Genomic DNA, 12,857 nt, shown 5'->3' with positions numbered 1-12,857 from the left:
TAAACAATGTGACCTCCTGACCCTGATATTAACCTATAATCTTGTTTCACACAATCTAATATGAGATTCAATATTAAGAAAGTGTAGTATAATATTCCAGTGCTATTAACATTGTTTTTCATTTTTTTAACCCTAAAAACTAAACAAATAAGGTAATGTATTTATATTGAACAACTATAATTTTAAAGGAATCAGATAAAAAGTAATTTTCAAAAGCTATCAAATTCGTTGTCTGCAATGTTTGGATGAAATTTGGAAGCCAGCTCACAGAAACGATTGGAATTATTCTTTTTTGTTGTTTTTCACCATGGTTTTAACTTTCAAGTTCAGAAACATTTGAAAAGAATTATTCAACTGTGGTTAATCATTATTGATAGCCGATATAACTAACCACAGAAAGAAAATTGTCATATGAGGAACTGAAAAATGTATTTTCAGAATAAAATCAGTGCATAAAAAATAGTTGCTAGAAATAACCAAAGTCATGAACTACAATTAGACAATAAGTGTAATAATGAGTTTCAGAATCTTAAGCTTAAGCATAGAAACACAGAAAATAGGAGGAGTAGGCCATTCGGCCCTTCAAGCTTGCTCCGCCATTCATTATGATCATGGCTGAATATCCAACTCAATAGCCTGCTCCCGCTTTCTCCCCATATCTTTTGATCCCTTTCACCCCAAGAGCTGTGTCTAACTCCTTCTTGAAAACATACAATGTTTTGGCCTCAACTACTTTCGGTGGTAGCAAATTCCACAGGCTCACCACTCTCTGGGTGAAAAAATTTCTCATCTCAATCCTAAATGGTCTACCCTGTATCCTTAGACTGAGACCCCTGGTTCGGGGCTCCCCCACGATCGGGAACATCCTTCCTGCATCTACCCTGTCTAGTCCTGTTAGAATTTTATAGGTATCTATGAGATCCTGTTCATTTCTCAGGACTTGATAGCAAAAGGTTGAGGGCAAGTATTTTCTATCATATAGATAGGATTCCCAATCCTTTCGTTTCAATTTCCAAAGTAGCATAAGTGTTTCAGTTTCTATTTTCAATGCAGAATACCAGATTGTATATTGACTGCTGAATACAAATCTTTGCTTTCTACTTTGCATTTTCTACTGTTTTATCACAGTGACTCAAAACTGACTTACAAAGGAGCCTAATCCATTGTGGTTCCTAGAATAGGGATAGAATGCTCCAAGCTGCATCCAGCGAAGACACAGTTCATAGGTAGTATTCCTAAAAAAGCCACAGATGTCTGCTCCAGTCTGAGGGTTAATGAAATATACATTATTCCACAAGAAACTTCTGTATTTCAGCATAATTTAACAAAAAATAGCTTTCAGCGCATTCTGTACAGAAAATTTCCAAATAGACTTACATAAGACATTCCAAATAGACTGAACTCCATCATTCCTAGAATGCAAAAAAAGGCAATTATTTTATTATGTATTGTTATGATCCCTTTAGAGGCTGATTACCTTGAAAATGTTGTTCAAACTTAGTGAGTGACTGAAAGGGTCACATGACAAGATTTCAAGTTTTAAGACTTTTACTGTAACGATAAACAAAACTAAGCAGCATTGACAAACCACTATTTTAGTAACTAACTTATACTCTAAACTACAGAAAAGTTTCCCTATTAATTTTTAAATCAACCGAACATTCCTCTCCATGATTACACATAACTCTGTCCCATAGGTGGACACTGTTCTCCAGGAACCCATCCAAAAGCTTCAGTTTCCCTTTTCCAGCTGGGTAACTTCTAATTCCCACAGTGAGGGTTACCATGGAGATCCCTCCCTCTAGCCAAAGTTAGGTGAATTTTCCACCTAGTTTAAATCTTCATGAACTTGGTCTCTTCAATCCGATCATGAGCTCCCACCGCATTCCGTATGGTGAACAATGGAGACTGGCTGCCTCTGTCTCTCAGCTCTTTCTCTCTATTAGATTCTTGCAGTATAGCCCTGTCTCTGAGGTTCAGGGATATTTTGAAGAAGACCCTGTAACCTGATTCCACAATCGATTTTTATGGACTTTTCGGCCCTCCAAGCCCTTTTCCACGGCAACGTGAATCACACAATCAAATTGCACGTTAGTTACTGCTTACTTTCTCTTAGCTCTGTTCGAGTTTGTGGAAATGCTATGTTTTGCGGAATTCTTACTGGTGGTGAAGTCTTCAGAAAGTGATGCTGCAAATGGGAAAAGCATTGGGGGAGAATTTTCCCCATGTCGGGCGGGCCAAGCGGGAACGGGCACAGGCAGGCACGGACCCAATCGCCGCCCATGGTCTGGTCCGCGCTGCCATTTTATGTCTGCCCAGCGTATTTCTCGAGTCCAGATAGCAGGAGTGGGTGGGCAGTGGCGGGAGTGCACTGACCGCCAGGTCCAATGGCGACCCGGCGGCCTGTTTAAATGAAGCACTGGCAGCCTTTGCAAGGCTGCTCACAATGGTCAGTAGAAGGGCTCACCAGTGAGCAAGCAAGTGCGGAAGGTAGGCCAGCGGAGCAGGTCAGGCCGGAGGGTAGGGCAGCGGGACAGGCCAGGCCGGAGGGTAGGCCACCGGGACAGTGTGCCCCTCAGTTTTCGAATGAGTGCCTAGCTGCCCTCCTGGAGGAGGTGGCAGTATGGTGGGAGGTACTGCTTCCGAGGGACAGGAGGCAGAAGCCTTCTTGCCTGGCCAAATGTGCATGGGAGGAGGTGGCCATGAGTGTGAGCTCCCAGGATGCTGTGCAACACACATGGGTTCAGTGCCGCAAAGGATTCAATAACATCCTGCGCTCGGGAAGGGTGAGTACCATGTTGGCTGAGGTCACTTAATAAAACTGTCACCCTGTCCCCACAAAGTGCACCTCCCCCGCCCTCCACAAACAATTCTGAGTGCAGTTATAGCTAGGTTGGCCAGCAGATATTGCCCATGCCTGGGTGACCCTGAGAGGGTTGCGCTGAGATGGGTTCTGCACCCGCAGCATGTGTGACACTGACATCCAGAGCATAGGATCGAGGGGAAACTCAAGGATCTGCACCTAGGCACAGTGCTGGAATAGCAAAGCATGTCAAAGTCCGGGTACTAACATGCTGGGAGGGGAGCTTCCAGGTGGTAGGGCAGCAATCCACCTGCTGGCCTTTGCATTCCACGTGCTTGTGCCTCCTTGCTTTGCAAGGTTACACCTTGTCTTGTGAAGTGTGATGGAGGCAGCATTTGGGCAAGGGGGCAGTCAGCCCTGGCTTCTTTGTATGAGTGTGTGGCAGCTGCGGGGTAATGAAGAACTAGAGCCCTGCAATGCTCCACTCTGATTGGGTTGACAGAGATGCGATAGGAATCCACGTACAGGCTGAACTAATCAATGCTTTTCTCTCTTTTTCAGGAAAAGACTGTGCTTAAGTCCACCAAGCGAAGGCTAGGCTCAGTTGACCATCTTGACTCCTTTTGAACAGCAGGCCATGGATCTGGAGAGGCGCCATGTGCCCAGGTTTACCGGTGACGGTGAGGCTGGAGTGCCACGGGGAAGTATGTTTGCCGACCACTGAGGTCACCATGTGTGCTCCAGCAGCCATGGCACTGCTGAATGCTCCGTGTTTGAAATTTGCAACATAGGTTGGCCATTGATTATGGAAGGATGAGTGCATAATAATTCCAGGGTACCGACATGCACATTGACATTGTCTCCACTTTAACTAATCAAATATCCTTGTTCTTCCTTTCAGCGTCACCGAAGCAGGGCCTGGAGAGGAGGCCGGAGAGGTGGGGGGGGGGGGGGGGGGGGGGGGGGAATCAACTCTCACACCTGAGCTCCCAGAACATATCGACTCTCCAATGTCACACCATCTCTGCCAGGCAGGCATCAGTGCAGAGACTAGCACTTCAGTGGGAATTAGATCTTTGGTTCGTGACCCGGGGCACAGCGGTGAGGGCACTTCACATTCGCTTGAGGCGCAGACGGAGACAGAGAGTGCCCAGGGTGCCAGCAGTCAGAGGACTGTTGGGGACCAGGCACATATGCTCAGTCGGTGGCTGATGATGTGCCTCTGGAGTTGTCCATGAGACAGCAAACGCTAGAAGTGCAGCAAGGTATCCAGGAGTATCTGGCAAAGATACATGAGGCAATGCGTTGCATGGTGCCCGTGCTGGAGGCGTGCATGCAAAGCATCACTGATGCAATGAGCCTCCCGGCCAAGTGCCATGCTTCCTCCATGGAGTGAGTGGTGACTCTCGTGGAGAGGCTCCTCCAGGAGGACAATCAGGGCCTCCTGATGTTGCGCTCAGACCAGCAAGCCCTCACAGCAACACTGACCTCAGCTAGTCAGAGCCAGTGTGGGAAATGGTTTGGGCACTAAGTATCCCAGCTCGGTGCCCATCCATCTACGGTGTGCAGGGAGGTCCGAAGCAACCTCACATTGGCGCAGCAGCTGCCTGTCATCTCTGTGGGCTCCTCTCAGGGCGCTCCTGATGAGGACAGCAGCTCCTCTGCCCCTCTGCCAGTGACCATGGCATTGGATGAGGCTGCAGCGACTGGGCAGATGCCAGCTGTGGAACGGGCTGCTCCCTCCCTAGCGGGGCCAGCAAAGGCTCAGAGTTCAGAGGACACCCACCATGGTCATCGAGGCTAACAGGACAGCACAGTCTCAGATGCCAGTGCCAGCGAGGGGACAGCACCTAGACGTAGCACCCATAAAGCACATTAGGCACACCACGGGTTTCTCACTGGTGCTTTTATGTTGCCCCACTATTAGTTAATTAAGACTTGGTGTGATGTGCAACACATTTTTTTTTGGTTTCTGAAGTTCATTTTGTTATACTAAATTTTGATATGTAAGCATGGCTCAGGGTGACTCCTTATTTCTGCAAGTGGACAGGAACCCATGATGTTATGAGTGAGTTGTTTGACATTGAGCTTTATTAACAAAGGCCTTAGTTAATGTTCCTATCCAGACAGATTGAGCACTTGGGTATAGAGTATGCAGCCTGCAGTTCTGGCATGTGTTGGAGGTCCATAGCTGAAGGTTCTTTGGATTAAAGCCTCATGGAAGTCCCTGCCTCCCTGGACTATGCCCAGGTCAGCGTCTAGCCCTTAGCATTCTCCTGTGCGTGCTCATCCTCGGACTCACTACTGGACTCATCATGTGCAGCCGGAGCAACTGTGTCTACATCGTCCTCGTCCACTGCGTCACCCCTTTCCAGTGCCAGAGTGCGGAGAGCGCAACATGCAACCACTATCAGCGACACACAATCTGGAGAGTATTGGAATGTGGCCCGGAATGGTCCAGGCATCGGAAGTGCACCTTGAGAAGATCAATGGTTCTCTCTACCACAGCCTTTGTGGAGGTATGGCTCCTGTTGTACTGCTGCTCAGCCTCTGTTCTTGGATGGTAAAGAGGCATCATGCGTCACCTTCTGAGGGGATAGCCCTTGTCACCCAGCAGCCATCCATCCAACCAGGCTGGAGCACTGAAGAGTCTCGGCACCTGGGATTGTCTGAGTGTGTAAGCGTCGTGCGAGCTGCCTGGGTACCTTACAGACGCTTGTAGAATCAGCATCCTGTGATCATACACTACCTGCACATTCATGAAGTGGAATCCCTTCCTGTTGACAAAGGCACTGGGCTCACCTGCTGGCGCCTTGATGGCAACATGTGTGCAGTCTATTGCACCCTGAACGCGGGGGAAGCTAGTAATTGTTGCGAAGCCTCTGGCTCGCTCTGTCTGGTTGGCCTTGTCCTAGCGTTAGTGGATGAAAGTCAATGCACGCCTGAACAAAGCGTCTGTCACCTGCTTGACACAAGTGTGGACAGCTGATTAGGAGACTCTGCAAAGATCACCCACCGAACCCTGGAAAGAACCGGAGGCACTGAAGTTGAGGGCAACTCCACTGGCATGGGGTGCCCACCCACACAGTTGGCACAGATCTCAGGGCTTATGATCTGACAAATGGAGGTGATTGTCCCCCTTGAGAGACGGAGCCTCCTTCGGCACCTCAGACATATTGAGATAGTTACTCCGTCGCCTGTATACCCTGGCAGCAGGATAGTGCGTCTTCTGCAGCCCCTTCTGCCTTGCACTTCCTGCTGGCCCTGCATGGTTTGTGTCTGCGCTCTTCTCCCAAAGGTGGCACCCTTGGAGGCTGAATGTGGACTCCTGGCCTCCCCCGCCCCCCCCCCTTCTAGCCCTCCCTTCTTCCAGAAAGGAGGTGCTTCCAGTGGATAGCACAACTCCCATTCCCGGGCTAGGGGAAGGCTTCCTGAAACCTGCAGGCCCCAAAAGTGATCTTTACTGTAGAGCCCTGCCCTGAAGGCTTTTGAAGTATTCCTGCTCACACAGGCAAATAGCAGTAACTTTCACAATTAAATATCTAACAGATACCACTCACGATCCAACTCACCGCTCTTATCCCGTTCCTGGATGAGGTTTATACAAATGTCTCCTACCCGCCTGCCCGTTGTGCCCATGTGACGTCCTGAAGATTGCACAGGCCCCGAAAAATACCAGACAATTGCTGCCTCAAGGGCCTTAAGTACCTGATTAATTCATGGCAGGCGTGCATCTGAGAACATTGCGCACCCGCCCACCTGAATATCACGATGGTGCGCAGTGATGTCGGGACACTCGCCTGACATCACTGCATGTTATTTTATACGTTGGCATGTGGGGCCCGCCCCCACACACCAACGAGAAAATTCTGACCTTGGTTATTAAAGCAAGGGCTCTGGGCTCACAATCTGCTCCAAGTAATAGCTGCCAATCTGGCAATACCCTCCACTCCCACCCCCCCACCCCTGCCCTAAGACCGGGGGGGGGGGGGGGTTGGTGGATGGAGATGGGGGAGATGGTGCAGAGGGAGTAGGAGCAAGATGAGATAGAGAAGGGCTTTCAGCTGGAGGAGTTATCCACTTAGGGTCTTCTGGAAGCAGTTTTCTTACCTTTACCTAATCCAGGAGCAGTGTGTTTGCTGCCTGTGATTAATGGAGATGTTCAAAACTCTACCACTTCTTGGAACCTGTTGTCTCAGAGTCATGCAAGCACGGGACTGCTAGCAGCTGTGAGGGTAACCATAGGCCCGGATTTTTATATGTCAGAATTCTTCCAGGCTGGTACAGGTGACAAATCTAACATCTCCCAGTTCACCATCCATTGCGTTATCGAGGAGGTGGCCGCGACTCTGTATGCAATGTGAATGGACTTCATTGTTTTCTTTCTGACCAGGGAGAAGCAGGTGTAGCGTGGACATAGCTTTGCCAGGGTAGTGAGCTTCCTCAGGGTGCAGGGCCATTAACTGCACACACGTGGCTTTGCTGAGATGTACCGCAATGGCAAAGAATTCCACTTGCTAAACGTGCAGTTGGTGTGCGACCATGCTGGTGAATCCTGTTATTCTGGAAGAGGTCATGATACATTCATCCTGTGCTAGTCTGCTGTTCCATCAATTTTTTAGCCATCATGTCACACTAGAGGGTGGCTGCTATCTGTTCTATAACTGGTTGATGACCCCCCTCCGCCACCCAACCACATATGGCCAGTGAGAGCTGTGCTGCCATGAGAAATACTACTGAGCAGACAAATAGGGTGTTGAAGTAAATGTTCTACTGCCTGAACACACGGAAGAGCCCTTCATAGCTCCTCAGAGTGGGTGTCCTGATTGAGGGCACAGTCCTTCCACCACAGATTCGGTAACAATCTCAGGAAGAGGAAGAGGAGGTACAAGAGCAGAAACAAAAGGAGGAGCAGAAGAGAGAAGACAGCAACAAAACTATGTTCTGGATGGGCTGTCCACGAGCACCTAATCTCACTTCAGTTCCTGTGGACACAACCCCAGGTTTGTATTGTCCAACAGCCCTGCAACTTATATTAGCATTGACAGAGGATTGACCAACTAACAGAAAGCAGAAAGTTTGGACAAATGGGTGATTTTCCAGTTGGCAAACTGTAACTGTTGGAGTTCCACAGGAATCAGTGCTGGGGCCTCAACTATTTACAATCTATATTAACTATTTGGATGAAGGTTCTGAGTGTATTGTCATCAAACTTGCTAATAATGCAAAGATAGCTAAGAAAGTAAGATGAGGATACAAAGGCCTGAACTTTTGCTCAGAGTCGGGAAAATTCTCAGCTCCACAAACAAGCCTGACTCGGGAGAAAGTGCCCCAGATGGTCAGGTTGTCGTTCTGTGGGGGTGGGGGAGAGGGTGCTGGTTGCTGTTGGGTGCTAATTGGGGCTGTCCCGGTAACAGTTCAGAGGCAGCGCATGTGGCTGTGAGCAAGTGCAGAGGCAGGCTGGGTGAAAGGCCGGCCTTGGTGCTGCAGCATTTTGTTCCAGCTGCACAAAAAACAACAAAAACCCCTCTAACCCTCAGTCCCTCAAATCCTACACATTCCCCATGCCCTATCCATGCAAACCCATGTGACATCATGCCCCCCACCCACACCCCATGGCCCCTCATACCCTCCATGCCAACCTATGCATCTCTATCAACCCTCCATGGCCCTTTATAGCCCCTATGCCAACTTTACGCCACCCTTTACCCTCACCCCTCCATGCCAACTAACCCAGTATCCAGCATGGGCAGACCTCAGGACCCATGCTGAGCAGAAATAAAATAAAGTTCTAAATGTCTATGGATGAATTCAATATTAAAAAAGACACTCTCATTGATAAAAACCCATTCACTACGTTTAAATTCCTAATTCACTTAATCTTTTATAACAGTGAATGTGTATTCACAGCCCCTCATCAAAGATTTTATAACCACTTGGAGCTGTTAATCAAACTGAACTGTAAGGCACCCCACTGTGATAATGATAAGTTGTGAAATCAATCGTGCAGCACAAATCCTATATGGATTGGATTTTGAATAAGCCAGAAACCTTTCCAGAATTATGAAAATTCAGGCCTCAGAGTCTGCAAAGGGATATAAATAGGTTAAGTGTGGACAAAAAATTGGCAGATGGAGTATAATGTGGGAAATGTGAAATTGTCCATGGAGAAAGACTGCAGGATGCTGCAGTACAGAGAGATCAGGCTATCCTTGTAAGTGAATCACAAAAGGTTATCATGCAGGAACAGCACGTTATTAGAAAGGCAAATGGAATGTTGGCCTTTTTTGTAAAGGGTGATGGGGAATAGAAGTAGGGAAGTCTTGCTACAATTTTACAGGGCATTCGTGAAACCACAGCTAGAATACTATGTGCAGTGTTGGTATCTTTAAGGAAGGATATACTTGTATTGGAAGCAGTTTAGAGAATGTTCACTTGGCTGATTCCTGGGTTGAAGGAATATTTTGAGGAAACATTTACCAGGTTTCTCCTATACCCATTGGAGTTTAGAAGACTGAGAGGTGATCATATTTGAAACATATAAGATGCTGAGATGGTTTGACAGGTTAGAAGCTGTTTCCCCCGTAGGTGTAATCTAGAACTAGGGGGCACAGTTTTAAAATAAGGAGTCTCCCATTTAAGATTGAAATGAAGAGAAAGTTCTGTCAGAGGTAATTAATCTTTGGAATTCTCTTCTCCAGAGAGCAGTGGAGGCAGGGCCACTGAATACATTAGATTTTTGATCTAAAAGAGAGTCAAGGGTTATGGAGCTAAGACACAGTCAGATCAGCCATGATCTTATTGAATGGTAGAACAGGCTTCAGGGACCGAATGAACTGTTTGTGCTCCTATTTCTTAAGACCTCGTGATCTCTGAAGCAAAGCTCATGTGCAACCTCACTCTTTAAGAAGCTGGTACCTGCGCTGTCTTTTCCCTCTGCCCTGGCTGCCAGCCACTCATACCTGAGTCCCGCCTTTATGCTACTCTCTAAAAATACCTGCAATACCCATATCTGAGCTGAAAGCGCTGAGTGTCAGACCGAGTGACGGTGTTTCTTCTTCAATAGTCTCTTTTTTTATTCAGGCCTTCAACCTAGAACTAGGATGTTCTTGGTGTTATGGGCTTGATTTTCCGGGCAGGTTTCTCATTAGGAACATCGAACTTTATTTACAGGTTGCAGCAGCAGTTATATGCTTCAATCAAGCTTCACAACTAGAAGAAAAACCCCCACTCTAAAGTTCCCCATGCTTAAGAGGTGATTTGTTCACACTGTCATGTGATACTACACAGTACCTATATAGTAAGTCTTAAAGCTAGTCACGATATTCCTTAAAGCTAAATTACTACATTCCACCTCCTTTAAATTTTTTGTACAGTTTGTATTTACAAGAACATCTACCTTCATGACATGATGAATATATACATGGGTCATGGAAAGTTCAGTCTCTCAGGTGGTTTCCTGATCCGGGTGGAATGTTGTAGCTCCACGACTTTCGAACGCTTACAGGATCCACATTATCCGGAACCACAGCAACATCAGGTACCTCTTTAGGCACAGGCAGTTCAGTGTTATCCACTCCGACAGAGACATGTGGCATGTCTATCCTTGATCAACAGGGACCATTGGTTCTACAATGGTTACAGGTGGAACATCATTTTGTTAGGGTAGCTCCCTTCTTCTCAAAGGATCCATGTGTTTGCGGGCGATCCAGCCTCTACTTCTATGTGGTCACAGCAACAACTACACCAGGTAACCAACTCGGTCCACCACCAAAGTTTCATACGTATACTGCTTCACCAACAGTAAATTCTCGCTCACAACTATGCAAATCATGAGTTGCTTTTTGATTCCCTCATCTTTTCTTCACCTTCCCCTCCAAATTGGGAAGTATCAGACTTAGTCTTGCTTGAAGGGGTCGCTTCTTAAGTAACTCTGAAGGTATTGAACCTGTAGTAGTGGGGGCGTTGTTCATTTTCTTTTCAAAACCATCTTCCATCTCGTCTTCTTCTGTCTACCAATGAGTTTACTCTCATCCTTCATTTTGACTTCACAGTCAGCCAGACTTCTCACAAGCGAAATCTCAACTTGGTTCCATCCAGGGATTGAGCTACCCATGGCTTCATCACCATGCATTTTGGAAAGTTCCACGACTTTTCCTTCTAATGCCTCTTTTGTTTCGCTCAGCTGATTCTTCAGCTTTTCTGTCTTCTTGTATCTGTTGGTTTCCTCCTGGAACCTTGAACATTGCTGCATCTCCTCTACCAACTGGTTCTTCAGTTTGTTCATGAAGTTTCTCTTCATAATTTCCCAGAAGTACAAACTTTGACCTGAGGGATCTTTGTAGTGTGTTAAGGTCTTTCAACACATTTTCTTTTCCTTTGTGCAGCTCACTTGCTTCGTCTTGAATTCTGTAATTCACCGAGTCTCCTTTAATCTCTTTTGCTGTTCTTCCACGCTGCTGTTTATGACAGTCTTTGTTTCCTCAGGTTGGTGAATGACTACACACTCCTTTCACACCCTGTTGAGGTCCTTTGACTCTCCAAGCTCATTCTGAAGCACCTTGCCTTGTTTCTTTCCCAAATCAGGAACTCTTCCTACTTCCTTTGGAAATCTCACTGGTCAATCAAGGTTAATTTCCCTCAACCAGTTGTGACCTAAAAGGCTTGGTCCTTCGCCTTTTATAACTACCACCGGGAGTTGTGCTGTTTGGTGTTTGTAATAAACAGGTACAGTGGTAATACCCTTCACTTGGAAGTAGCTTCGCCGGTATGGGCAGAATTTTACCCTATCAAGTGGGCATGCCCGGGAGAGGTCATGAAGCCGCCTGCCACCATGATCAGGCCTCAACTGCGATTTCATGCTGGTTGGCCAATTAATGGCCAGCCAGTGAAAAACACGTGCTGCAGTGCTGCCAGAGTGGGGGTGGGAGGAGCGCGAACACTGAAGCATTGCATGAGTGTGAGTGTGCATAATAAAAGCTCCGAGGCAGCTCCGTGCTGAAGATTTTTAACAATAAAAATAAAGTTATTTAATATAATGAAAACATGTCCTCTCATGTGACTCTGTCACATGAGCAGGGACATGTTAAACAGGAATGTTAAAAAGTTTTTTTAAATCACCGGTTGAGATCTCATCCTGCCCGAAAATGAGGTTTCGCCAAAAATGCAAAGGCCACTTGGCCTTTCTGCCTGCCCACCAACCAGATGGTTGGACGGGCAGCAAAAAATTCCAATCAATTAATTGATTAAGGGCCTTAAGAGGCTACTTAATTGTTGGCAGGCACGATGCCAACTCCCACACCCTCCTCCTGGCTGAAAAATCGTGTGAGTGCATGATGACATTGGGACGTTCGCCTGACGTCATCGCACATCATTTTACGCTCATTCAGGTCGGGCACACACCCACCCAACAAGGGAAAAATTCAGCCCTCTAAGTTTTCAATTTGGCTGAAGTCTGCTCCAAATTCAATTGTTGTGTACCCTTGTTTAAAAATTTGAAGGTGTGCTCTCCCACTAGTGGTTGAAGCACCAATGTCCACTTGTATTATTAAAGGTTTACTATTTACCTGCCGAGTAACAGGCTGTCTCAATCTTGCTTTACAATGCTTCAGTATGTACCCTCCTTTATGGCAAAAATAGCACTCTGCCTCTTTAAAATAGCAAGCTTCTGGAGTATGATTGCTTTCCCATTAGTAACAATTGATTTTTAGATTTAGCTGCTGAGCTGTTCCCTGTATTTATTTTAAACTTTTGGGTAGCGGGGACTGTCTTCTGCTTCGCGGCAGAGACCCAACTTTTTGCGCCACGCCCGGCTGTCCGTTCCCGCCCCAACTGGAAAATGGCGTCATTTTGTGCCTTGTATAGCTTTTATTAAAATCGAGGTTTACTTCAGCTAATAATCATTGTTGAATGGCATCATCTTGCGCACCACAGACCAAATGACTTCTGAGCATATTGCTTAGGGTCTCCCTGAAATCAGAGTGTTTGGTCAGTTGTTTCAATTTCATCACATATGTAGCAATGGTCTCCCCTGGGGCTCTAACCCTAGAATTAA

The 12,857-nt window shown here is 46.8% G+C and overlaps 1 protein-coding gene across 12 annotated transcripts in view; it reads right to left on the bottom strand.

The window, feature by feature from the left end:
• Positions 1–12,857, bottom strand: part of si (sucrase-isomaltase (alpha-glucosidase)) — a 243,278-nt gene that overhangs the window by 31,346 nt on the left and 199,075 nt on the right. For all 12 annotated transcript variants that reach the window (XM_041216425.1, XM_041216411.1, XM_041216418.1 and 9 more), the window contains 2 exons: positions 1,378–1,412; positions 1,148–1,264 (listed from right to left, as the gene is read on the bottom strand). In XM_041216425.1, coding sequence (XP_041072359.1) covers positions 1,148–1,264; positions 1,378–1,412 — 152 coding nt within the window. The remainder of the gene's footprint in view (positions 1–1,147; positions 1,265–1,377; positions 1,413–12,857) is intronic.

Source organism: Carcharodon carcharias, chromosome 2 (genome assembly GCF_017639515.1).
Source record: "Carcharodon carcharias isolate sCarCar2 chromosome 2, sCarCar2.pri, whole genome shotgun sequence".
In the NCBI taxonomy this organism is placed as follows: Eukaryota; Metazoa; Chordata; class Chondrichthyes; order Lamniformes; family Lamnidae; genus Carcharodon; species Carcharodon carcharias.
Note: the sequence above shows the minus strand (reverse complement) of the source record. Positions and strands in the feature narration are given on the sequence as shown.